Below are 26685 nucleotides of genomic sequence, written 5' to 3'. Positions count from 1 at the left end.
GGGTTTCTAATTAAAACGCAAACAAAACCAAATCCCCTTCCACATCTCTAATACATACACACTTAATATATACTACACACTTGTGTAATGTGTGTGTGTGCACACTACAATCCTATATTGCTGGTGGACTTCAATTCCCATCATCCCTGGCCATTGGATGTGCTGCCAGGGGTTCATTGGAGCTGGGTTCCAACCACATCTGGAGGGCCACAGGTTCCCCATCCCTGCTATATTGGTTTTAGGCCAGTTTGTTATGTTTCCCCAAAGGGAAACCCAAATGAACCTGGTAACAGTAGTTTGGAGATACCTCCGCAGGCAGTGAAGGGATGCGGGTGGCACTGTGGGTTAAACCCAGAGGCTAGGACTTGCTGATCAGAAGGTCAGCGGTTTGAATCCCCACGACGGGGTGAGCTCCCGTTGCTCGGTCCCTGCTCCTGCCAATCTAGCAGTTTGAAAGCACGTCAAAGTGCAAGTAGATAAATAGGTACCACTCCGGCGGGAAGGTAAACGGCATTTTCGTGTGCTGCTCTGGTTTGCCAGAAGCGGCTTAGTCATGCTGGCCACATGCTGTACGCCGGCTCCCTCAGCCAATAAAGCGAGATGAGTGCCGCAACCCCAGAGTTGGTCACGACTGGACCTAATGGTCAGGGGTCCCTGTCCCTTTACCTTTACCTTTACCTTTACCTTTACCTTTACCTTTACCTTTACCTTTACCGCAGGCACTGAACAGGACAAGTGGGCATTTGATGAATGCTGCTGTGGTGAGGAAAATCCCCTTGCCATACAAGGCCCCATGCAGAGGTGTATCTAGAAACAGTGTTAATCCAGCTGTTCCATTCTTCATGAGATGCAGCATTGGACAAAGTGAAAGCTTAAGTTGTAATAAATTACCTGCAGGAAATTGGTAAGGCTTCCAAACTGAGCAACTAGTAGTAAAGAGTAGAAGTTACCGTATTTTTCGCCCTATAGGATGCACCGTCCCATAAGGCACACCTAGTTTTTTTTGAGGGGAAATAAAGGGGGGGAAATTATTTCCTCCCCCAGCTCAAGCTTCCCCTGACCCCAGCCCCTAAACAGGCAGCTCTCTGCAAGCCGTGGGAGCGCTCCCGCTGCTTGCTGAGAGGTCCGCAAAGCCTGGACGTGCTGAGCTCAGCGCACGCAGGCTTCAGCATGCAGGCAACTCTCCGCAAGCAGCGGGAGCCCAGCGCTGGGCTCCCGCTGCTTGCGGAGAGGTGCACGAAGCCTGGAGAGAGAGAGGAGTCGGTGCGCACCGACCCCTCTCGCTCTCCAGGCTTCAGCGAAAGCCTGCATTCGCCCCATAGGACGCACACTCATTTCCCCTTCATTTTTGGAGGGGAAAAAGTGCGTCCTATAGGGTGAAAAATATGGTAAATATAGCAAAGGAATAGGCTGGAAATTATACTGGGGTGAAGACGCTAGCCAAGGGACATAAAAGCGGTCCATATATTTTATATTGTTTTACTTTCAATCATTTTTACTGCTCATGTTTGGCATCGAAGTTCCATTTGTACATTTGGTAAAAACACTTTTTTTAAAAAAAAACAAAAACGTGGAGAAAGATTTTGCCTGCTGAGATGCAAAGTGACAGAAGGGCAACTTATTATTTTTTTTTAATGTAAAATAAAATGTTTGTCTTATCAGAATTCCCCTCCTCTAAAAGGCACTTTGTGCTAGGCAAGCTGGATTTTTCTGAGCGCTCCCTTGCTTAAATCCTAAACTCTCTGATCTTCTAAAGGCTTAATTTTTAAAAAACAACAACAACCTTCAGACATATGCAAGGCTAACATTTCTTTGAAACCAGGCAGATATGCTGAGATTAGTCGTTTCCTAGTGGGGAAATGCAGTAGTGCATTAGAGGAAAGATAAGATTGTGAGGCGGTGGAACTGTGTTCCATAGTCCTTGGGAAAACAGAAGCCGTAATCGCAGAGGGGAGGCAGAGCTGCTTGTTGGCTGAAGCTTAGTAGCTAAAGGTAGCCTTTATCTTTCTTCCACCTTCTCCAGTAATCTGTCCAACTAAGAAGAGATGTCCCTTGAGCTCTGTGTTGGCTGCACACAAAGCCCATGTGCCTCAATGTATAGTGGGGAGGGGGGGGATCTATAAATGGCATACCCTCCAAGTGTCCTGATTTTCAAGGGACAGTCCCGGAATTACGAAAGCCACCCCAGGTTCTGATTTGATCCCAGAAGGTCCTTATTTCCTCCGCCAGTGCCCCCACTGTTGAGCTGGGGAAGGAGGACGACAGCAGTGGCTGCAAAGGCGCATCCCGTTGCCTCTCCATGGCTGCCACTGCCACAAGCTCCTCCCTTGGGCAGCTTGCAATGGCTGCTGGAGAGCAGGCAAGGAGGAAGAGAGGCCACCACCGCCAAGGCCCTGCCCCACGTGATGAGGGGCAGGCAGAAGGCAGGACCACCCTGGGCAGGAAGAAAGGAGGAGCAGAGTGGAGCGCAAGGAGTCTTGAGATATTTATTTTTATTGTTTGTGTGTCTACGTCAAATCTTGCCCTGTTCTAAAATTTATTTATTGGTACGTGTTTTTCTTTTTGTAAATCTATTGAAGAATAAAATAAAAGGAGGATTATGGGGTTTTTTCAGGTCAGTAGAGAGTGCATGTGCTGTGTAGTTTTGGTGGCAATCACCCCTTTTCTGATTGGAAATGCTCTGCAGTGCCGGGATGACGACAAAAAAATGGGGTTTAAGGAGGGTCAGTTGCGAGGAGTGAGAAATGTCCATGTTTTCGCCTGAGGAATGGTGGAGAGTATGGAATGGCAGTAACATGCGCCATCTTTTGTATGGCCTTCCTATTTCCTCTGCGAACAGAGCTGTCAGTAAAAGCATTTAGCATCTCTAATAGCATATTGGATGTGGCTGGATTTCAGCTTTTTGGAGAGAATCTGGGTTGGAAGAGGAAACAGGCCACATGTTTGTAGGAGCTGGGAGGAGCTGGGAGGAGAAAGAAGGTGCTGCTACTGATCCCTTGCGCTGCAATCTCTGGGCCCCTTCAGACTGTTGTGATGTTGCCGGCGCATTCTGCCATGCGCTCGTGACAAAATAATAACAGTGCATTAGCTGTGGATTTATTCTGCTTTCATGGGGTGCATTCAGACGTAGAGAACATTGCATTAGTTTTCCTGATTATGAGGCTACTGCTTCTCTGCAGTTTTCTAATGTTCCTTTCACACTGCAGTACCTGTTGAATTACCAAACTGTGAGTTTTTGACCGAAATACAAGCAGGTCGTGCTAAATTTCGTTCACACAAAGTGGGCATGGAGTGGCACGACAACAAATGTCCTACAGCCACACACACACACACACACACACACACACACATTTTACTGGTTGTCAGATGAAACAGAGCTAAGGAAAGGCCTGATTTATATTTACATTTTATATCTTGTTTGTTGTTCAGTACCCAAAGCTTACATGGTGGCACACAGATACTGCCAACAAATACAGTGGTACCTTGGTTTAAGAACAGCTTAGTTTGTGAACAACTTGGTTGAAGAACACTGCAAACCCGGAAGTAGGTGTTTTGGTTTGTGAACTTTGCCTTGGAATAAGAACATGTTTCACTTCCTGTTGAGTGTGTTCCATTTGTAAATTGAGTCCCTCGCTGCTATAGGAAAACACACCTTCGTTTAAGAATGCTTTGGTTTAAGAACGGACTTCTGGAATGGATTAAATTTGTAAACTAAGGTACCACTGTAAATGAATAAAAAGCAAGGCAGTCTTACCTAGCCTGGTGCCCTCCAGATGTTTTGGACTATAACTCCCAACAACCCCAGACCAATAGGGCCAATGGCAAGGGATGATGGGACATGTAGTCTAAAAAAATCTGATGAGCTCCAGGTTGGGGAGAGCTGAGCTAAGGGCTAGAATAATCCCACACTGCCCAAAAGGAAGCTTTTTCTTTTTTTCTTTTGCTTGCTGAGAGAGAAAATGCACTTCTTGGCTGGGTTTAGGGATGGACGGACCTGTCAATTTCACTTCTTATTTTACACATTTCTGCAAGCAGTTTCCCCCCATATAATGCACATCCGCATGCTGATTTCACCAATATAGGCATTTATATGCACACTTTATGCTAGTATACACATTTCTGCACACATTGCTTGGCTGGAGAACTGCACTGGAAAATTTGGAGAAGTGCAAATTTCAAAGAAAGCCTGTATCTTGGTTCTTGTACTGTTTTGGAAAGTGTGGATTACATCAAGTTCACCTTTAAACAAGAACTGAATCTAATTCTTCTCCCATCCCTAGTTAGGCCATAGCAGCATTTATGTGCATATTACACTGATCCAGTCCCACCGGCACTTGCTACCAATGAGTTTCCAGGCCCAGGTTTGGGTTTTGACCTATAAAGCCTTAAACAGCGCAGGACCGCAAAACCTCAAGGACTGCCTCTCTTCATAAGAGCCCACTTGGACCCTGAGACCATCATCTGAAGCCCTCCATGAGAGGTCCAGAGGGTGGCAACACGGGAACGGGTCTTTTCTACAGTGGCTTCCTGTTTGTGGAATGCTCTCCCCAGGGAAGCTTGCCTGGTGCCTTCACTATGCATCTTTAGATGCTGGACAGATATGTTTCTCTTTAACCAGGCCTTGGGCTGATTGACATCTGATCCCCTTTTAAAATGTGTTGTGGAAGCGGGGAAATTATTGGGCTGTCTTTGTTTATGTTTTTATTATGTATTCTGTTATGTGTGTGTGTGTACTGGTCATGTTGTGCGAATGCCTGATGATCGTCTTCCAAAGCAACTACAGTGGTGCCCCGCAAGACGAATGCTTCGCAAGACGAAAAACCCGCTAGACGAAAGGGTTTTCCATTTTTAGAGGCGCTTCGCAAGACGAATTTCCCTATGGGCTTGCTTCGCAAGACGAAAACGTCTTGCGAGACTTGCGACTTTTTTCCCTTCCCCCCCTTTTTCTAAGCCGCTAAGCCGCTAATAGCTGCTAAGCCGCTAAGCCGCTAATAGCCGCTAAGCCGCTAATAGCGCTAAGCCGCTAAGCCGCTAATAGGGATGCTTCGCAAGACGAAAAAACTGCTAGACGATGAGACTCGTGGAACGGATTATTTTCGTCTTGTGAGGCACCACTGTACTCTATTCCGAATTTAAAAATGTGAAGTGTAATGCTGGTGGTCAACAAAAGAGGTTTAAAGACTGTCTCAAGGCAAATCTTAAAAAATGTAGTACTATAAACACTGACAACTGGGAAACACTGGCCTGCAAGTGCTCCAGTTGGAGAACAGCCTTTACCAAAGGTGTCATGGGCTTTGAAGACACTTGAACTCAGAACGCAAGGGAGAAACTTGCTAAGAGGAAGGCACGCTTGGCAAATCCACACCGTGATCAGCTCCTGCTTGGGAACCAATGTCCCCACTGTGGAAGGACTTGTGGATCCAGAATTGGCCTCCACAGTCACTTACGGACTCACTGTTAAAACCGTGTTAATGGAAGACAATCTTACTCGGCTACGAGTGATCGCCAAGGAAGAAGAAAGATAGTAATTTTATGTTGTGAACCGTCCTGAGATCTAAGAGTATAGGACGATACACAAATTTAATTAAGAGATAAGAGAGAGAGAGTTGTGTTTCTGCATGTGCTGTCGGGGTGTGTATGGATTTGCATTGAGTGTTATACATGTTCGAAGGCCACCTTTGCTACAAACACCAATTGCATACAGCTGCAATTAAAACATTTGAAGTGTGTTTTAAGCACAATATACAATGTTACACTAGATGGCGATGGGGAGCCTTATGGAAAATTCAATGTATTTTTAAATATGCTTTTAAAAAAGCATTTTCAGAACTTTTTTTTTATGTGTGTAGATTCCACCCCAGTCTACAGAACAAGACGAATAAAAAGAAAAAAAGAACACCAAAAAGGAGAGAAAGAAGATACCGTATTAAGACGCACCACACCACAAGACGCACCTAGTTTTTGGAGGAGGAAAACAAGAAAAAAAAATATTCTGAATCCCAGAAGCTAGAACAGCAAGAGGGATCACTGCGCGGCGAAAGCAGTGATCCCTCTTGCTGTTCTGGCTTCTGGGATAGCTGCGCAGCCTGCATTCACTCCATAAGGCGCACACACATTTCCCCTTACTTTTTAGGAGGGAAAAAGTGAGTCTTATACAGCAAAAAATACGGTAACTATAAGGCCCTTTATCATATTTATATTATGTATATCCTATCACTTATCCACACAGAGCGAAGTAGACCCTCCCACCGGCCACCTGAGAACCTACTTCTTCTCCAAGTCTCTCACCATGGGAGACTCTTTCTACCAATTCAACCTTGAATGCCCCTCTTGGGCTGAAAAGGATTAGCCAACCCTGCTTTATGCTTTCAGATTATGCGATTCTGTCATCAAAATGCTAATTTGCGTGAGCAATTTTTATTTGCCTCTTTCACCATCATGAGCATTCATGTCCTCCTTTACTGATGTACCAAAAGGTTCTGAATTGTCTGAGTGCAGGAAGGAGACAAATAATAATATGCCCCCATGACTGGCAGCGGTGAAAAATAAGTTGTTTCCCTCCACAATCATATATCTTAGGACTTAGAAGTTGGACACAAAATAGCAGACAGGCTGGTGATTAATCTACATATGCAAATGAAAAGGGGAAAATGGGTAGCTGCTGTATTATTTTTTGTGTGCTAATTACTGCAATTTCAAACCTTTGATGAATAGGCTCCCTAATGGACAGTTCTCCTAGGAGGGATGTTGCTAAGAGATTCACGACTTTCCTAACCCTGTGAAAGAGTTGCCAAGCCCTGGGGTGGGGAGGGAGGAGAGGAGAGAGAGGAACAGAACAGAGACAGAGATGCTCAGCAAGAGGGAGGATGTTTACGTTGTGGACCCCAGCACCTACCATACGCCGGATAACAGACTTTCATACAGCAAACGGTACTCAGGGCTGTCAGGCTGGTAAGACTGCACAGGCCAAAGAGAACTCCACAAAAGGCATAGAAAGTGCACATAGCATGGTTGAATAGCCACCTGGAAGGGAGAGATAACTAGGGGAAATAAATGATTTTCCCACAAGGCCTTGTGTCCCAGGCAACCCAGTCACAGAAAGAGATGCTTGAGCATCACTGGTCCAAGCAGGACTTTGCACAGCGGCCAATAACAATGATAAAAAAGCATCCTAATCACAGAACCACGTGTGCTCCATGAGATATCCATCCAGCCATCCCGCAACAGGAAAAGTTGAATTCCGCAACCTGTGTAAAATCAGTGTTCAACATACAGTCACTTGTTCTTTTCTTGTAATTTTGAAAACATAGAATCAATAAAAGGACATCATAATTGCATCTTTGCAACACGGACCCCACACTAATTATGCAAACGGAACAGATTTGCAGATATATACTGCTTTTGCGTGATTTAATTTGAACCCGGGTTATCTGAGAGTAAGTCGTCTCAAATTCAGTAGGGCCTACTTCTGAGTAGACTTGGTTAGGATTGATCCTGCCAGCAATCTGTTTCTGCTGGGCAGGGAGAGCAGGAATGAGCTATGGTGCCAAGGCAGCAGAACACCACCCCCAGTCCTCTGACATGAGCCATGGATCGTCCATGCAGTTTTACCCACAAGGATTAGAAATTTGGTTTTACTTCAGAATGAAAGCCAAGATGGCCAGGATGCAGCTTTTCTGAATTTTGGCTGGATTTTGCGCAGCACTTCCTAAGCACAACAAGCAAAAACCAAACACCTCTTGTCATTAGAAAGTTCCAAAATGCAGAAAATTTCTAGGTGTGGTGGTGTTCAAGCAGTGGTGGGGTCAGAGCTGAACTTTCTTAAACATGGCAGATGGTTCAGATGACCCATTTAGATTCAAGAAATGTACAGTTGGATCCAGTTGTTAGCAGAGTGGTCTTACGAACCATTCCAAAGAGTGGAAAGTGGGTCAAACTATGCCACAAAAACTCCAGAAGGGTCCAGTTTGGACTTTGGCTCTACAGCATTGTCCTACTTCAAAATCCAGCCTTCCCAAAGTTGCTTATCAACTGCAGAGGGGAAAATATGCAGGCTTAAGAACTGAAATCCATACCTTTTTCATTTTGTGGTTGATAGTACTTTTGGGGTAGGAAATGCAAATGGGGGGGGGAGATAGCTAACCCCCTTTTATGCCCTACAGCACCTACCCAAATTGCCCCCACCTGCTCATAACTGTCAACTTACAGATTTGAAAATAAGGGACCAACAGCCAAAATAAGGGACCTGCAGCCTCACCTGTTCCAGGCACTCCAGTCTTCCTGTCCTCCTGCAGTCTGGTCAAACTCATGCTGGTAGCTTCGAGAACACTGTCCAACCAACTTTGTAACCAGAGGTTCAACTGAATAGAATCTGAATCACATGCACCACAAGGCCTATGCAACCTCAACTTAAGATGGCTCCCCAGCCTGGCTTTGCACTGCAAAGTTTGCAGCAGCACGTGCAACAAAATGGCGTCCATCATTCAAAAAACCCCTCAGCTTGCATTAACTAGCCACACATAAGGCATGCAAGCTCCACCCCCCAGTCGTTCTTAGACTTCTTATTGGGTGAGCAACACAGTTGGAGCCTCCCTCCTCCCTGGCCAGCAGGGAGGGAGAGGAGCTGCTTCCTTTGAAATTTAAGGGACATCATTTAAGGGACATCCATCAATAAGGGACAGCAGCAGGACATGGCGCTGGAATAGGGGACTGTCCCTTCAAATAAGGGACACTTGACAGCTATGCACCTGCTTTTCAAGAATGAAAAAGATGCCGGGAGCTTCAAACATGGAGCTCTCATGCCAAATGTAGTTTGGCCCTGATGCAACATCATCGCTCAAGATAAGCCAAAGAGGAACCTGATCGTTGCTTGGAGAGGAAGGGCTGTAGCTCAGTGGTACAGACTCTGCTTCACACGCAGAAAGTCACAGGTTCAATCCCTGACGTCACATATTAGGAGCAACTGCTGTCAATTGGTATGGACAAGACTGAGCCAGACTCAGTACCGGGCCTAGCTTATGGTATGCCTGTGTTCTTAGGAAGCCATTAGCTGCTCTGAGCTTTCAAAACGGAAGAGTCGAACCCAACAACATGAGCAAATGAGCAAAGCAAGCTACCTGTGTGCAAAGAAGGACGGCGTGGCCAGAGGGAAGAGGGTTGCGGTCATGCCCACATCGCTGATGGCAAGGTTCACGATGAAGAATTCGGCAGGTTTGAGGACGGCTCTCTTCCGATAAGCTACCAGCAGCAGGAGAGAGTTTCCAAAGAGAGAGACTACACCTGTGGGAAAAGAAAAGAGTGAGCCGTACTAAATCCCACGTCCAGTCAGTGAATGGCTGGAGAAAGAATGGGACAAAGGTGTGTCATAGCGACATCCACTCGCAAATACCTAGTTGAGTTACAATACCCAGTCTGCACATTCGTTCTACATGTTACTGTAATATGCTACTTATTTGTTACCATTATAGGGATGCGGGTGGCACTGTGGGTTAAACCACAGAGCCTAGGACTTGCCAATCAGAAGGTCGGCGGTTCGAATCCCCACGACGGTCCCTGCTCCTGCCAACTTAGCAGTTCTAAAGCACGTCAAAGTGCAAGTAGATAAATAGGTACCGCTCCGGCGGGAAGGTAAACGGCGTTTCCATGCACTGCTCTAGTTCGCCAGAAGTGGCTTGGTCATGCTGGCCACATGACCCAGAAGCTGTACGCCAGCTCCCTTGGCCAATAAAGCGAGATGAGCGCCGCAACCCCAGAGTCAGCCACAACTGGATCTAATGGTCAGGGGTCCCTTTACCTTTACCTTGTTACCATTGCTGCTGCTACTAGTATTATTTAGGGCAGCTTTTCCCCAACCACTGTGGGAGCAGGGTACTGAACTAGATCATTGAACCATAGAATTGTAGAGTTGGAACTGACCCTCAGGATCATCTAGTACAGCCCCCCTTGCAATGTAGGAACATGCAGCTGTCCCATATGGGAATCGAACCTGCAACCTTGGTGTTACCAGTGCCAAACTCTAAACAACTGAGCTACCCAAATCCTGATCAACGGCTACACTGGCGGGGGCTGGTGAGAGTTGCAGTTCAATATCATTTGTAAGACCACTAAATGCACCTTTGGTTGGATCCAGCAGCACATTTTTCACATTGTCTCCCCGTTAATGTCAGTGATGCATAGGGGTATTTTGAGCCAGAATAATGCCCCATGTGGTTTGAATGGCAGAACCCGACCTCCATGCTGGCAAAGCAGGAGACGCCGTTCTCAGCTGAGTTTCATCCTACAAGCTTGAGAGCGGTGATGTCCAATTCCTTCTCCTCCCCCCCTCCGCGTCCGCCTCCCCCCCCCCCGACCTTCCTGGCAATCTTCCTCACATATAGATCTGCTTTCTACAATAATATATTGTGTGCACAAAATAAACAGGAGAAGGAACATTGTGGAGATTATGCAAAATCCAACGGGGGCTGCAGGGACAAGCTGTTCTTTTGTTTGAACATAGTTGAGACAACAGTGGTAATTAAAATTTAATGCCCTGGATTTTCCTTTTCTATTAAGTCATGCTAATTTCATTTAAAAAGAGTTTTCCTGTGTAACCACCAAAGAGATCCTGATTACTCCAAGGGCAGGCTATGGGCGATTGGAATGACTTCTTGATAGATTAGCTTGCAAATTAAATATTATGATAACAGTAACATGCTGGAGGTGTACAACGGCCTTGATAGCCAGTTTTCCTGTGCCAAGTCCTCTGTGGCCCTAGATCGGTGGTAGCCAACATGGCGCCCTCCAGATATTTTGCGGGCTCCCACCAGCTACTAACCGTCAATGGTCAAGGATGATGAGATTTGGAGTCCAGCAACATCTGGAACATGGGTGGCGCTGTGGGTTAAACCATAGAGCCTGGGACTTGCTGATCAGAAGGTCGGCATTTCAAATCCCCGTGATGGGGTGAGCTCCCATTGCTCGGTCCCTGCTCCTGCCAACCTAGCAGTTCGAAAGCACATCAAAGTGCAAGTAGATAAATAGGTACCGCTCCGGCTGGAAGGTAAATGGCATTTCTGTGCGCTGCTCTGGTTCGCCAGAAGCGGCTTAGTCATGCTGGCCACATGACCCGGAAGCTGTACGCCGGCCAATAAAGCGAGATGAGTGCTGCAACCCCAGAGTCGGTCACGACTGGACCTAATGGTCAGGGGTCCCTTTACCTTTACCATAACATCTGGAATGAGCCACATTGGCGACACCTGCCCCAGCTTGTTCCTAAGCGACACGCATTCAAGTGTGGAGTGTAAATCACATGAAAGAATATGAAACATATGTCCTTGTTTCCACTCCTCTTCCTGATTTCTAGTGCAAAGCTTTTTTCTTTTTCTCCCTTACATGGCGTTTTATTAACCATATCCATTACGCATATTATTTTACAGGCTGTTTTATTAGCAGTGCAGAAAGATTGCTGAGTCAGGTTTTCCTCTGCCCCGTGACCTGACGAATCATCCTGGATGAGCTGACGAAACGGCATGGAGATAACAATTGTGTTTGTAAAAAGCTGTACAGTCACTGGCGAACACGGGGGGGGGGGTTAAAGGGAAGAAGAGAGCGTGTGCTCTTCTGTGTATGCTATAGGCGAAACATCTGGGAGTTTCTCTCCAGTGTTCTGATGAGGACTAGAGAAACACAGGATCCTTGAAAGTTGCTCAGTGTTCTCTACACCTCACTGCCAGCAGCTATCCAGGGTTTCAGAGACAGGTCCAGACGGTGGCAACACAAGAACAGGGCCTTTTCTGGAGTGGCTCCCCATTTGTGGAATGCTCTCGCCAGGAAGGTTCACCGGGCACCTTCATTATATATCTTTAGGCGCCAGGCAACAACGTTCCTTAACTATTTATTTGTGCTTTTATCTCGTGTTTTTATCTTGCGACAATGAGGTCTTTTTCTCTTGCGACCCTGAGGTCTTTTGATGAAAGGCAGTAGACAGATCTAATAAATAAATAACAACAACAATTTCCCCAGCCTGAACTGGAGAGGCTGGGGATGGAACCTGGGACTTCCTGCATGCAAAACTGATGCTCTACCACTGAGCTATGGGGTGGGCGTGTCTCTTGGCCTCCAGTGATGAGCGCTAATCAGATGTTCAAGAGGTCACATGGGGCTGCAGGGCTGTGCATCTAGCCCTATTCCCTGATAGCACCTGTTTCCTCGCAGCTCCTCCCCCGCCTCTGCCCGCACAGGTCCTAAAGCACATGAGCTTCCACTGTGGAGACCCATGTTAAGAACATCTGCAAGGTCGCCTTACCTGCCATCTGCCCACTTTTCTGCTTTGATCAGTGGAATTGGTGCTACTGCAGGTGCCACACAAAACCCTTACAAGCCACATTTGTAAGAACTCGATTGCTTAGTGTTGCAGCGCCTACACTTCAGAACTCCCTGCCTATCGAGGCCAATCAAGCACTTTTACTGTACTCTTTTTGGCATCTGCTAAAAACAATCTTTTCTTTTCTTGAGAGAAAAGCAATGACAAACCTAGACAGCATCCTTAAAAGCAGAGACATCACCTTGCCAACAAAGGTCCGTATAGTTAAAGCTATGGTTTTCCCAGTAGTGATCTATGGAAGAGAGAGCTGGACCATAAAGAAGGCTGATCGCCGAAGAATTGATGCTTTTGGATTATGGTGCTGGAGGATACTCTTGAGAGTCCCATGGACTGCAAGAAAATCAAACGTATCCATGCTTAAGGAAATCAGCCCTGAGTGCTCACTGGAAGGACAGATCCTGAAGCTGAGGCTCCAATACTTTGGCCACCTCATGAGAAGAGAAGACTCCCTGGAAAAGACCCTGATGTTGGGAAAGATGGAGGGCACAAGGAGAAGGGGACGACAGAGGACGAGATGGTTGGACAGTGTTCTTGAAGCTACAAACATGAGTTTGACCAAACTGCGGGAGGCAGTGGAAGACAGGAGTGCCTGGCGTGCTCTGGTCCATAGGGTCACGGACACGACTAAACGGCTAAACAACAACAACAACAACAAACAATCTTGCTTAGACAAGCCTACCCAGGTGCTTAGAAAACTCTGGTAATTGTAATCTGTTTTAGCATTTGTATGTTTATAGTAGGGGTGTGATTTTTTTTCTCAGTTTTACTGTTTGATCTTTTGTAAACCGTTTTGAGGGTTTTTTGTTTTGGTTTTTTGTTTTGCAACCAAACAGCATATAAATTTATTACATAAATAAAAGTGAAACATGTCCAAAGGATTGCCATTCTTAAGCAGTACTGAAACTCATCGAGTGAAAATTCAAATTTCCGCAGTTGAGATGCATTATGTGAATGGACAATTCTGAGCAGGTTGGCCTGTCTTTGCCAACATGCTTGCAGCACAGTTAGTGAGATAGCATTTATCTGCCCCTCCAACCCCACCCCACAAGCTAGGAGTAAATTGGCATCACCATCAAAAATCAATCAATCAATCAATCCTGCACCATCAAGCTTCTGTGCCGTGCGAGATTTTGCAGGACAGGGTTGGCTGTTCCCCTTTTCCTGTAACGCAGACCATAATATCTGGTCAGGTTCCCTGGAGGAAGCCTGCCTTTTCTTTGATTGACTTCAGAACAAACTTGTCACCAAGAAAGCATGGACTGGCAGTGCAAGGGTATTGCCAGACCAGCTCAAAACATCAGGATAATTGCTAAGGTTTGGCTTGATGGTCAAGGACAAAGCAATAATTTAGGGCAGTGGTAGTGATGAGGTGGCCAGAGGGGGAATTCCAGCAAATGGCAATGGTTCTCAAGAAACTTCCTGCATGTCTATCTTGCAGCCACAGACTTATTCCAACTTGGCATTGACAGCGTAATGCAAAACTGATGCTGAGTTATTCCTGGCAAATGAGTGCTAGTTATTTAGAGCACTTCTGTGTGACACTTTTGGAAAGTGTTTTGAAAGTGCATTAGATGCAGTTCTGGGATCCTCCGACACAAAGGATCGGAGGTGCTGGTGGAGTGCTGATTTCCACCAGAGCCTACAAGCCCCTGGAGGTCCACAGCAAAGAAGGCAATTGGTCCAGTGAGTCACGCCATGACCTCCAGTTGCAGCACTAATATGTGGACCCCGGACGTGGTTTTGACATACAAACCCACATTTTCTTCTTTTTTAATTAGAAATGCATGGGATTAATGTGCAGAAAGTGGAATTAAGTAATTAGGCTTCTGGAGAACCCCTGCTTTCGTTTTTAAAAGAGGTAGTGGAATAGAATTCCTAGTAGTTACAGATGGGGCTCCAGGACTAATATAGCTCTTTACTCCTCCCAGAACAGATTATACATAATAGGACTTGGTTTTTTTTAAGGCATGCACATTAGACAAAATAAACGAAGTTATGCAGATTTATCCAATTTGCATACTTTATGCAGGTTGCAGAATTTAGCTTTGCTAGCTGCAGAATTTGGAGTTGGAGTTTTATTTTATTTGAAAGATGAGAAATAAGCATAGCCTTGATCAGAGGGCATGGGAGCCAACTCCTTTTGCCCCCCCCCCCCCGGTAAAATATTTGAGGGAGCTACCCCCCCCAGTTGATGGGCATTGCCATTCAAATGTTGTGCATGCACCATGTTACCTGATCAATTATGTGGGGCAGGGCTTACCTGCCCCCCCAATATTTTATTCAAGTTGGCACCCCTGTCAACTGAGTGTGTACGAGGCAATTTTCTTCCAGTATGTTCTGTATGAAAGTATGTTGACATTCATGAACACTGGTACACTTAAGTATTCTTGTGACTCATGCAGTAAAATGTTTTCCACACCGCATTTTGCAGTCTCCTGGTTTAGGAATAAAAAGTGAGAACGTGAGAGCATGGGACTGATTTGACTGCATCTCCGGGCTCAGAGCACTTGCCTGATAAGACACCCAGGTTGATCCCTTCATTTTCCAAGTTATTTTTGCCAAGGGACCATCAATCCCCTTTCACTCTGACAGCAGTGATCCCTTTTTCAGTGCATCATTAAGCATCTCCAGGAACCAGACAGGTCTGACACTGATTAATTTCCCCTGCTGCCTTTGGAAGCCTGAAACAGACAAGTCCCCGGCAAGGCAGATGGCTGGGATCGTGTGTATCGAGTTTCTGTTCTCGTGCCGCGCTGTTAGCCCCGTGCTGAGAGTGGCTGAAGTAGAAGTACCCCGCTTTTGGAACTGTGAACAGGATCACAGTCTGTGAAAGCTGGGTGAGGGTGTTCACTTACGTATCACACACGCTAAAAAGGAAACGAATAACCAGGAATAGTGCAAAAGGGGGCGCAGATTTGCATAAAATGTGAATGTTGCCATTTATATGCATGGATGCAAATTTAAAAATAATTACTATAATTTAAATAGAAATAGAATCCATTTCACTATAGTGGGGGGAACTGCAACCAGGTGTCCTGTGTGTCTGCTCAGTCTGATTTCCAGGTGCAAACAACTTCAAGACCCTTTTCTCCCTTCTTGTGGTTATTTACCCTATACCGTACATGGTACCTGGCAAAGCATCCTTCTAACAGCCCCTTGTTGTTTCATAATAATAATAATAATTTATTAATTTATACCTCACCCATCTGGCTGAGTTTCCCCAACCACTCTGGGCAGCTCCCAACAGAATATTAAAAACACAATAAAACATCAAACGTTAAACAGGACTGCCTTCAGATGTCTTCTAAATGTCAGATAGTTGTTTATTTCCTTGACATCTGGTGGGAGGGTGTTTCACAGGGTGGGCGCCACTACCAAGGAGGCCCTCTGCCTGGTTCCCTGTAACCTCACTTCTCACAGTGAGGGAACTGCCAGAAGGCCCTTGGAGCTGGACCTTGGTGTCTGGGCTGAACAATGGGAGTGGAGACGCTCCTTTGGGTATACTGGGCTGAGGCCGTTTAGGGATTTAAAGGTCAGCACCAACACTTTGAAGTGCGCTTGGAAACATACTTGGAGCCAATATAGGTTTTTCAGGACTAGTGTTATATGGTATTCCCAGTCTGGGAAATGAGCCAGATGAGTTGATTTAGTACAGCAGACAACACTACCTTGAAATCTAAGGAACACCCAATAGGGCTCTAGTCAAGGAGTAGGAGGTGGGGCTGCATCTCAAGCCCTGGGATAAGAGAGACAGTCAATGGCTGCATAGACCCAATACATTTAAAGCACATTCTCCACCCCCCAAAGAATTCTAGGAATTGTAGTTTATTTAAGGGTGCTAGGAATTGTAGCTCAGTGAGGGGTGGACTACAATTCCCAGAATTTGATGTGGGTGGTGGTGGAATGTGCTTTAAATGTATGGTTGTGTATGCAGCCTTAGTCTTTCATTCCTTCCGTTTGGGCCAAACTAGATATGCTGAAGGAAATCTGTGAACAGGATCTCTTGTGCGTTTTTAAAAGTGTTAACAGCAGCAGCAGCAGCAGCAGCAGAATTCAGATCTGGAACAGCTGGACCTCTGTATTGTGAGGTGCAACTTATAGCGCTCCTCTGGGTGGCCTCTGTGATCGAGCTGAGAAATAAGGACTCAGGCGGTCCCTTAAAGTATCCTGGCCCCAAGTTGTTCAGTGATTTGTACATTAAGGCAAGAGCCTTGGTACAACAGTGGGGTTGATGGGGAGTCAGAGTCCAGCAGCAGGGATACAGCTTCCCCATCCTCGCTTTGAATGAAAAATAATACCTATATCCAGTGCCAGGATTTTAATTCCCAAGAGGTTTCCAGTTTTGGATTCCTGCCTCAGGTAGCATTTCCCTGACACATGAAGCTGTAGTGGAATCTCGTGACTAGAGCCAAACAGCAAAGCACTTCCAAGCAATAAAATAACGCTGGTTCAAGCAAACTCCAAGGTCCTCGCAACATCCCTGTGCTAGGTCTGCTGGTAGCTTGCAGGTTTTCACACAAAGCTACGCCTCTCCCCATCCCTACTCTTACCAAAGAGAGTGTAGAGGGTTCCAAAAACCAGGTCTTCTCCTTCAGATAAGGTTGACAGGAATGCTGAGGAACTGGAGGCATTTTCCATCTGCAAAAACGAAAAGGGGAGGGGAGAAAGAAAATGTAAGTCAGGATGAATTTGGGTTAGCCGCTGAGCCATTGGTATGTGTCTCCTTCAGAGAACAGGACGCCTGTCGGGAAAGATGGCATGACTTTGGCCACGTGCCTTTTTTCGCGGGCTGCTGCCAAAGCAAAGTCAACTGCCGGAGCTCTGAGCATGTTGCTATGAAGAAAGGAACTGACAGTTCCTATTGCTGGTGCCGATGCAACTTGGACTGTGCGTTGGGTTGATAATAGGATCGGGCTGGTCCGCCAAGCTCCTGGTAATCCCACTTGATTACAGGCTGGCACATTTAATTACAGATTGTGCTGATTAGCTGCTGAGTAATACTTTCTTCTCCTTCTTAAGTTTTTTACTTAGGTACTTTACAGTAAGAAAAGGCCACTTAGCGGGTCCAGCTGTTACGCTTCCATCAATACTATTTGCCGAGGATGTTGTGAGATTCTGATCTCCCCGGCTTGCGGCTCCTCTGGGGACTGCCAGTTTGAGCCTTAATGCTAATTGCAACGGGCTTTGCCAGCTTAATCACAACAGGAGCAGCCAAAGATTACATTTTCCGCCAGGTTCCAGGCAGCCTCTGCGTCAGGTCCAGTTTAAATGACAAATTAAAGCAACCTGGCAAATAAGGACAAGCAGAGTACTAGTCCACATTTTTATTGGCCTGTTTACCATTTTCGCTTGCCTGTACATCGGTTATTTGCAATGCAACAACAGCCTAAAAGGAGAATAAAAACAAAACGAAAATACTAGTTCTGTTTTAAATGTTCAACTGTTTCTTAGTTTTGTCAACTGGAGGCCATTTCCCGCCTGCTACTCTGGCTTTTGACACCTGCGATATGTATTTGTAGGACCTAACTTATGTGCTTGCAAGCTGTTTTAAATTGTTTTTAACATTGTGTTTTAATTGTTGTAACTCGCCCTGGGACCAGTACATTTTTTTCAGGGGGTACTCAAGGGTACGCAGTACAGTGGTACCTTAGTTCTCGAACTTAATCCTTTCTGGGAGTCCATTAGACTCCCGAAACCATTCGAAAACCAAGGTGTGGCTTCCAATTGGCTGCAGGAGCTTCCTGCACCCAAGTAGAAGCCACGTCAGATGTTCGACTTCCCAAAAGTGTTTGCAAACCGGAACCCTTACTTCCGGGTTTGAAGCATTCAGGAGCAGATTTGTTCGGCAACTAAGCTGTTTGGGAAACAAGGCTTGACCGTGCCGGCACCTCTTTTTTTTTATTATTAAAAAGTGTTGTGTTTACTGTAACAACTTCATGGTGAGTACTGACACCTATTTTTCTGGAGGAAAAGCACTGCCTGGGACCTTAGAGTGGAGGGTGAGTAAATAGTGATAAGGAGGTGGAGAAGGAAGAGCAGGGACTGATTACATATATGAAAGAACATTTACAGTTTGGCACCTGGGAATGCAAGGTGGGGGTGGATAATCTGTGGTCCTCCAGATGTTGTCTGACTGCAGCTCCTATACTAGGGGTCCCCAAACTAAGGCCCGCGGGCTGGATAAGGCTCAAGGGACTCGTTTATCCATCCCGCGGCAACTCCCGCCACCCGCTGCCCGCTCTTACCAGCGCTGCGCTGCACAGCTGCCCACTTCCAGGTCAGAGGAGCACCAGAAATAGCTTGTGCACATGCACAAGCATTATTTCCGGTGCACATCTGGGTCGGAGGAGGCCTGTGCACATGCGCACAAGCTATTTCCGGTGCTCCTCCGACCCGGAAGTGCGCCAGAAATAGTGTGTGCGCACACGTATGGGCACACGCTTCCCTGCCCTCCAGCCCGCTGCACAATTGGCGCTGGAGACGCTGGCCCGAGGCGTGGTAAGTTTGCTGACCCATGTCCTATACCTTTGGCTATGCTGGCTGGGGCTGATGAGAGTTGGAGCCCAACGATATCTGCAGGCCACAAATTTCCCATCCCTGATCCAAAGGAGCACCTACTGCCCCATGAACCTGTCCAGATATTAAGGACATCTTCTGAGGTCCTTCTTCAAGTGTCTTCTGAGGTTCAGTGAGTGGCAGCAAGGGAATAGGCCTTTCAGTGGTGGATGGATCCCGTATGTATCTGCTTGGCTACTGAGATCAGCTGGGGAGGCATGACTCCAAGTGGCCTCGTTTTTTGAGGCAGGGTTGGTAGCTACCAGTGGACAAAGAGCAGCTGTAGATCCAGGGAAAGAGTGTGGGGCTGCCTCTTTTCTGCCCTATCTGCAAGTTTCCAGAGCATTTGGTTGGCTACTATTGCAGATGGACTTTTAGTCTGATCTGGCAAAGATCTGCTTTTAAAACCCAGTTGAACACTCTGGCATTTGTTTCTGAGTTGACTTGCACAGAATTGAGCTGCCCAAATCTCTTAACTGAATGGGGGAGGGAAAGGAGGCCTTTGTGATATAACTTTGGTTTTGACAGAACAGAACAGTTTTTGGCTCTGTAAAGTTTCACATCTGTGACGCAGAAGTGTTGCACAACGTCCAGAGGAGGAAAGGTTTACTGTAAAATGTAATCCAAGGCTCAAGAGAACGGAGATGTGAGGGCTCTCACTCTCTTTTTGCTTCCTCCAACCTGGAGCAAACAGCTTATCGAAGGGCTTTCTATTGGTTTACTTTCATTAAACTGAAAGATGTGAACTAATCTTAGTTGGCTTCCTTAGAACCGAGACGAAAGGAGCTTTACTCAGAAAAAACAACTTAACAAGGTAATCGTTAGGTTCTACCCATGCACATCCTCCAACATTACAAAACCATCAACAAATAATAACAATTATGGAAGCTATCCTTAATTGGAAGGATATAACCTAGTGCTGGTCAGCACTCTACATGCAGCGAGTTTGGATAGGGATAATTTTATAATTTCCCTTTTAGTATAATACTTTTCTATTCCCCCTTTCTCTAGGGATGGATGAACCTGGAAAGTTCAGTTGCTCACTTTCCCAGTCTTAAGTTAAGTTCTGCACATTTCCACATCAGTTTGGAATTATGTTTTTGTTTTTTTTTTAAAAAAATCCCCTAATTTACACAGTTCTGTACTGTTGCATGCTGCCCCCATCTCTGACCGGCGCAAGATTTCAGGGGCTCCAGGCTCTTAGCCAGGGTTTGTGTTTCCTTTTGGAAATGAGGCACAGGGGAGACCATGGTAAATGCTAAATCGTGTGAATGTTGTGTACAGGGCTTTTTATTCAGTCAGAACTCACCAGAACTCAGTTCCGGCACCTCTCAGGTGGGTGCCATTGCCACTATAAGAGAGCAAGGGAGGAGTTTATGAAGAAGAAGAAGAAGAAGAAGAAGAAGAAGAAGAAGAAGTAGTTTGGATTTGATATCCCACTTTATCACTACCCGAAGGAGTCTCAAAGCAGCTAACATTCTCCTTTCCCTTCCTCCCCCACAACAAACACTCTGTGAAGTAAGTGGGGCTGAGAGGCTTCAGAGAAGTGTGACTAGCTCAAGGTCACCCAGCAGCTGCATGTGGAGGAGCGGGGAATCGAACCCGGTTCACCAGATTACGAGTCTACCGCTCTTAACCACTACACCACATTGGCTTATGGTGAGTTCTGGCACCTCTTTTCCTAGAAAAAAAAGTGTCTTCTTTTGCACTTAGTTATAGAAGAACGCTGGAATTGGAAGGGTTGTGCCAAAGTCTTCAGAGAGAAAAAATGTGTATATTGAGGAAGGATTGGAACGAACCCTTATCCCTGACATCTAAGTGTAGATGATGCATGTAATGCTGTTGTTGCTGATGATGAGGATAAAACAAATAAACAGGAAACTACCAAGCAGAAAACGTATGTCCTGTTATCGCCAATGGCCGAAACAAATCAATGGAGCAGAATCGAACAGCAGATGTTCCTCTAATTGAGAACACTTAAAGTTATTATTCCAGTGCAAAACAAAAGAGACCCATCTCTGCAACAGTTCATTCCAATTTCCATTTCCATCCCAAACTCCAAAATCAGAAAAGCATGTAGGAAGATAGTCTGCAAGCAACATCCGTGCAAGGATTTACACTTGTGCAATGGGACTTTCCCTCTTCTCCTCCCCTCGCACGCCTCCCCTACCATCACCAAATCTGCTCTGGAAGGCTGGGGGAGAGGAGGGGGAGAGGAGAGCAGCAGCAGGAGGAGGAATGGATGTGTTAGTTGCATCCTACCTTGAGTCTTCTATATGTGATTCTTCTATATGTGAGCTCTTAAGGAAGGCGTCAAATTTTCTATATGCAGGACTGAAAGGTTGTGTGCATGGAGAAGCACTGAATTATAATGTTATTGTGTTGTATTTTGCTGCTTTCTGCTGCTTTTACGGGATGTCACCAGCTGCCTTGCGTTCCTTTGTTGCAGAAAGGTGGGGTAAGTTTATTTCAATAAAAGAGAGGAAGAAAACCTACCTGTGCTGGAAGGCCCTGACACAGTTACAGTGAGAATTCCCATTACAATGGAGCAAGTTAATTGTGACTGTGGCATTTCTCTCAAGGGCCCTGTGGCTGATGTGCAGAATATAAACTGCCTTTGTTTCAACATGACCTTAATTCATTTGCCTTCAACCTGCCCCTATATTCTGCCCAATGCCTTAATGACTCACCAGGCACTTTTGGACTACAACTCCCATCAGCCCCAGGCAGCATGGCCAATAGTGAGAGATGCTGGGAGTTGGAGTCTGATGCCAAATGAAGTCACTCTGTATGTAAGGATATTGAAGGTACTTCATTTGGTATCAGAGACCATTAGTCCATGTAGCCTAGCACAACCCACTCTGTTGATTTGATTTAGTGATGTATTTCTATGTTCCATGAATAACAACAACAAGGTGGTGTAGGGAAAACAAACAAAAGTTAAATAAAATGACAACTCAGAATGAAACAGCAGCCTTTTGGTCAAACAACTGGAAAAGGAATAAACTGGCATTAGTGGATACCAAAAATAAACATTATTTTCCATCTTACTGTAGGTTGCGTTTTGAAAAATAAAAAACTACAGTTTATTATGTTTATGTTTTGAAGCAGATCTATATGGGGGCACCAAATTCTTTTAAGTGCTTAGGGCCTGTGAAGGTCTTCATCCAGCCCTGGAAGGATCCCTGCCTGTAACCATAGGTATTCTCCATGTATTGCAGACTGCAATTCTCATCAGTGCAGCCAATGGACAGGGATGATGAGAACTGTAGCCCAGAATAATATGAGATTATCACCGGGTTAGGGAAGGCTGCCCTAGAGAGGTGCTGCCCATCAATGTAGGCAAGGACCAATGGTCTGACTCTGGGTAAGGCAGTTTCATTCATTCATTCATTCATTCATTCATTCATTCATTCATCCACACTGCATTTCAGTCATTCGCCCTTTCTCCTTCTGCCTCCCTTTTGTCTTCAAGCCTTGCACTTCTGTTTTTGACTGCAAAGCAATTTCTCATTATGGAGTCTGGCAGAGAGGATAGCAAGGAACTCACTTGCTAATGTGTGCGCATAAAAAACAATAAAGTGGAAGTTGGAAAAGTTATGTTCACTTTCTCAGAGTGTGCCTGACAAAAATCATCATGCTTTATTGCCCTAATTAGTTTTCCTGGTATTTCATGCAAAGGTTCCAGGGTGTTTAGAAAGTTAATAGGGGGTAATAGAGTGGAACAGTGCCGAGTGTTTTTTCCCCCTTTCTTCAAAGTACTGCTTCCTTCTGCTGATAACAAGTAAGTGGGGGGAAATATTTTGCTTGCTTTATAAGAAGCGGAAGTTCACAGAGTGGGGAGGGTGGGTGGGTGGGTGACTTCACAGTACATCTTAACGGCTGTTTGCTAGCTTGCAACTGCTATACTTAATGCCCACTTTGCTCCTGTGTGTTTCCTGAACACCTGCGCAGGAGGTGAGTCTCTGGTTTAAAAAGAGTCACCCGTGATTGCTGTATAATAACAAGAGCCGGCACGGCACATAGGTCAGAGCTGAAAATGTCTCCATAGCACCTCTGTTTGTTAGCGTTGCCCTTGACGTGGGCATCATTAACCTTGCAGAGTAGCCAATTTCACTATGGAGAAGGGGAACTTGCATCAGGTGAAGAACAGCAATGATTCCAGTGATCCAGTGATCCATTGGGGTCATGCCAGGTGGGCCCTTGGAGTCCATTCCAATTCTACAAGTGTCTGGTTCTATATGAATCCATCATATGTGGAAGAAGCACAGGCTCAAAGTCCCTGTTCACCATCACCCATGAGTCAAATATTCAGATATCACATTGGCCTGCAATCATAGGCTGGAATGATCCCAGTCTTGCAAAGCAGCACAGGGCCCTGGGGTGCTTTGGGTGACTAGGATCAGATCAGATCCCAGCCTCGCAAAGTGGCTCAGGGAGGGTGGCATGAGAAGGATGCCATGTACCCTTCGATCCCAGCCCTCAAAACTGAGGCATCTGTTCCCTGTTTATGGATAAGAGTAATAAACTGTCTGTTAAGTTGTGGGTGAACATATCAAACGACACAGCGATTCTTCAAACAGCTCTTGTTTATTCACAGGCCAGAACAGAACTGAACTGAAGGGTTCTGCCAGCCTGCTTATATAGAGCTCCACTAGAACGCAACAGTAACCATTTTCTGTAACTATCCAATCACTGAACGTCACTTTCAATCCCTTATTTGCATATGTGGACCTAAACTATCTACAGTATCCCCCTGCTGGCCCAGGGTGAGAACTTCAGTACATAACACTGTCCATCCAGGTTTTCGGTAGCTTTCCATTTGTCAGAATATTATTCATTAGGTCTTTCATGGGAAGAAATAGTGATTGTTCTAACTTTTTATAGTAATTAGTTGGGAGACCATCTGGGCCCGGTGACTTTCCTAGTTTTGATCTTTGTATAGCTTGTTGCACCTCCATAGCTGTTATTGGCGAGTTCAAAATTTCAATTTTTTCCTTAGGTATTATTGGTAGGGTTTTTTTGCCCAAATAATCAATTATTTTTTCTAGATTCTCTGGACCTTCTTTATATAGATTTCCAAAAAAACTAGTAAAGTTTTTACTAATTTCATTCGGTTCTTGAATCCATTTGTCTTCAATTTTAATTTTATTGATAATTCTATCTTCCTTTTTCTTCTTGAGTTGCCAGACAAGGCATCCTTCTCACGCCACCCTCCCTGAGCTGCTTTGTGAGGCTGCAGTCTGATCTGATCCCAGCCTCACAAAGCACTGCAAGACTGGTTTGCGACCCCCCAACAACGCGCCCCGGACGACTGCCTCAGCAGCAGCCCACCACTCTATGGCCTGCGACTGAGCTATTAAGGCATTCAGTTTCTGAAACCAAAGAGCAGAAAGCTAAGATTTCTGAAAAACCTGAGCAGGGCAGCTGAAATTTTATGCCCCAAAACCATGTTATGAAGGAGATCTGTTACTGATTTCCTCCCATTTTAAAAAGAGCCTTAAATGCAGCCACTGCAGGCTGCCAATTTGTTTACAGCAGAGACAAAGGGGGGAAATGGGTGTCCAACTTTCCCCCATGCCTTTTCACATTCAGAGCTGATCTCTCCTCAAGCGCTGATATTTGCCCTGCAGAGATTAATGGACCTAAGTTAGTCATGCTCATAAATTTTCATGGGCCTGCTTTGAATAGGACTACTTTTGGATGCAACCCTTTGACTGTAAAAGTGGCCCATAAGAGAAAGGGTTGAACCACACACACACACACACACACACACACACACACACACACACACACGGCTACTCCAATTAATTCAGCAATCCCCCCCCGAGGCTGCATTTCTTTCTTTCTTTTTTAAAGTCAAGAAAAAAGATCAATCACGGATCTCCCCTGTCTCGGCCTTAAGCTGAAAGTGTGGTAATGTCTCAGAATTCATTCTGACATCACTGAAGTTAAGAGACATTTAGCTTTGATAGAATGATAGGCGAACATTCGTTCTTCATTTCTTTGCAGAAAAACGGAAAACCTGTTCCTAATTTTAGGCAAAAAAGGCACCGGGGGAATCTTCAGACCAGGGAACTGAATGTCAGGTTGGGATTAAACCTGACAAATTCCTGATTCCCTGGGCTGCATTTAGCTCTCTAGGCCATGCTACTAATTATACACTTTGATGGAACTTGTAATAGATGCTAGACTACCTAGAGAATTTCCTGAAGTGTTTCTTTTCATGAAGTGCTGATGACATTGGCTCTCACAAATGGAGCAACCACAAATTGTTATCTTGATTTTCTCTCTTCTTTTTTACAGCCATGCTCACATCCAACACTCTAGTCAGACAGATGGAGCTAATTACTTCAAGTGGCAAGTAAATTGGCTTAGAGAGTAAGTGTATTTTAACGTGCTAATTGGTGCTAAACTGCCAATACACCCTGCCAATAGATTTTAAGTTCCCTGTGAAACTGGACCCCATACACTCTTGAACTGATTAGCCTGACCAGCTACTTGGCTGTGCAATGACACGTTGGCCTGACTTTTGCCTCTGAAGCAAGGAGTATTTATAGTTTTGTTGCCTTAGCTGTCCTTCAAGCCATCTTGAGAGCCAACTGGAGCCTGTTAGGAGACTCTGAGTCTGGGGATAGAAAAGGAGTCTATAATCTAAAGAATGCTAAGAAATTTTTTTGTAGATTTTGAACTAGGAAATTTGCAAAGATGATGCCAATTTTGAACTCAAATCAGGTTTGCAAATTTAGGGCAAAATCCAACCTTAAATCAATGTTCATGATTTCCTCTTGATTAACAGGAGAGAGTCTATGATATATGCAAAAACATAAAGATCAATAATACAAAACTGGAAATGAAATTCCTACCATGTTGGATAAATCAGGATATCTCTTTATTTATTTGAACCATTTATATGGCTATTATGTTGACCCAATTAGGGTCTCCAAACCAACTTCTACTATATTTTGGGAAGTTGTTTTATCTGTTCTTTATGCATTCGGACACTCCTAACATAATAAATTTTTGCGGGATGGTTGGTTCCTGAGACCAAGAAGCAGGTTTTTGTGTTTGTTTGGATACTGCTGGCTGTCATTTTAAATCAAGATGTCAGGCTGTACCTTTAAAAACTGCACTGATTTTAAAACTCTGCAGATTTTTTTGGTTTCTTAGACTTCCCAAGCAACGCTGACTATGAGACTGCACAATGTAAAACAATAAGAAACGCCTGAATCAAGGAAGATTTAAAACAATGACTGGCAAGGTAGAATTATATAACTTTACCATCAACAGGTACCACGAGCATAAAATGGTTATAAGCCACTCAAGACTCTGGTAAGCACTGAGGTTTTGAGTTGGCACCAAACCCCCCCCCCAACAGTCAGCTTCAAGTTTTCGGGGACCCAACACTCTCGATGCCCCCTGTTCTCTCCATCAGTAAGTCTACAGGACCGCCTCTCCTGGTATGCCCCACAGAGGAACTTACGATCTTCAAATAAAAACACCTTGAGGGTCCCAGGCCTCAGAGAGGTTAGGCTGGCCTCAACTAGAGCCAGGGCTTTTTCGGCTGCGGCTCCAACCTGGTGGAACGCTCTGTCACAAGAGACAAGGGCCCTGCAGGACTTGACATCTTTCCGCAGGGCCTGCAAGACAAAGCTGTTCCACCTAGCCTTTGGTCAAGGCGCAGCCTGACTCCCTCCTCTGGCAATCTTTACAAAACTTTAGTTTATGGTTGCCATCAATTTTGATTTTAATTCATTTTTATAATGTTT

General features: G+C 45.3%; 1 protein-coding gene across 2 annotated transcripts in view; it reads right to left on the bottom strand.

Annotated features, from left to right (window-relative positions):
• The window catches only part of LOC307217785 (opsin-5-like), a 76760-nt gene that overhangs the window by 13238 nt on the left and 36837 nt on the right, over positions 1–26685 (bottom strand). For both annotated transcript variants that reach the window (XM_079979669.1, XM_079979668.1), the window contains exons 2-4: positions 16912–16999; positions 9117–9279; positions 6896–7023 (exon numbers count right to left, since the gene is read on the bottom strand). In XM_079979669.1, coding sequence (XP_079835795.1) covers positions 6896–7023; positions 9117–9279; positions 16912–16999 — 379 coding nt within the window. The remainder of the gene's footprint in view (positions 1–6895; positions 7024–9116; positions 9280–16911; positions 17000–26685) is intronic.

Source organism: Podarcis cretensis (assembly GCF_951804945.1).
Source record: "Podarcis cretensis genome assembly, chromosome: 6".
In the NCBI taxonomy this organism is placed as follows: domain Eukaryota; kingdom Metazoa; phylum Chordata; class Lepidosauria; order Squamata; family Lacertidae; genus Podarcis; species Podarcis cretensis.
The sequence above is the reverse complement of the archived record's forward strand: the minus strand, read 5'-3'. Positions and strand labels throughout refer to the sequence as shown.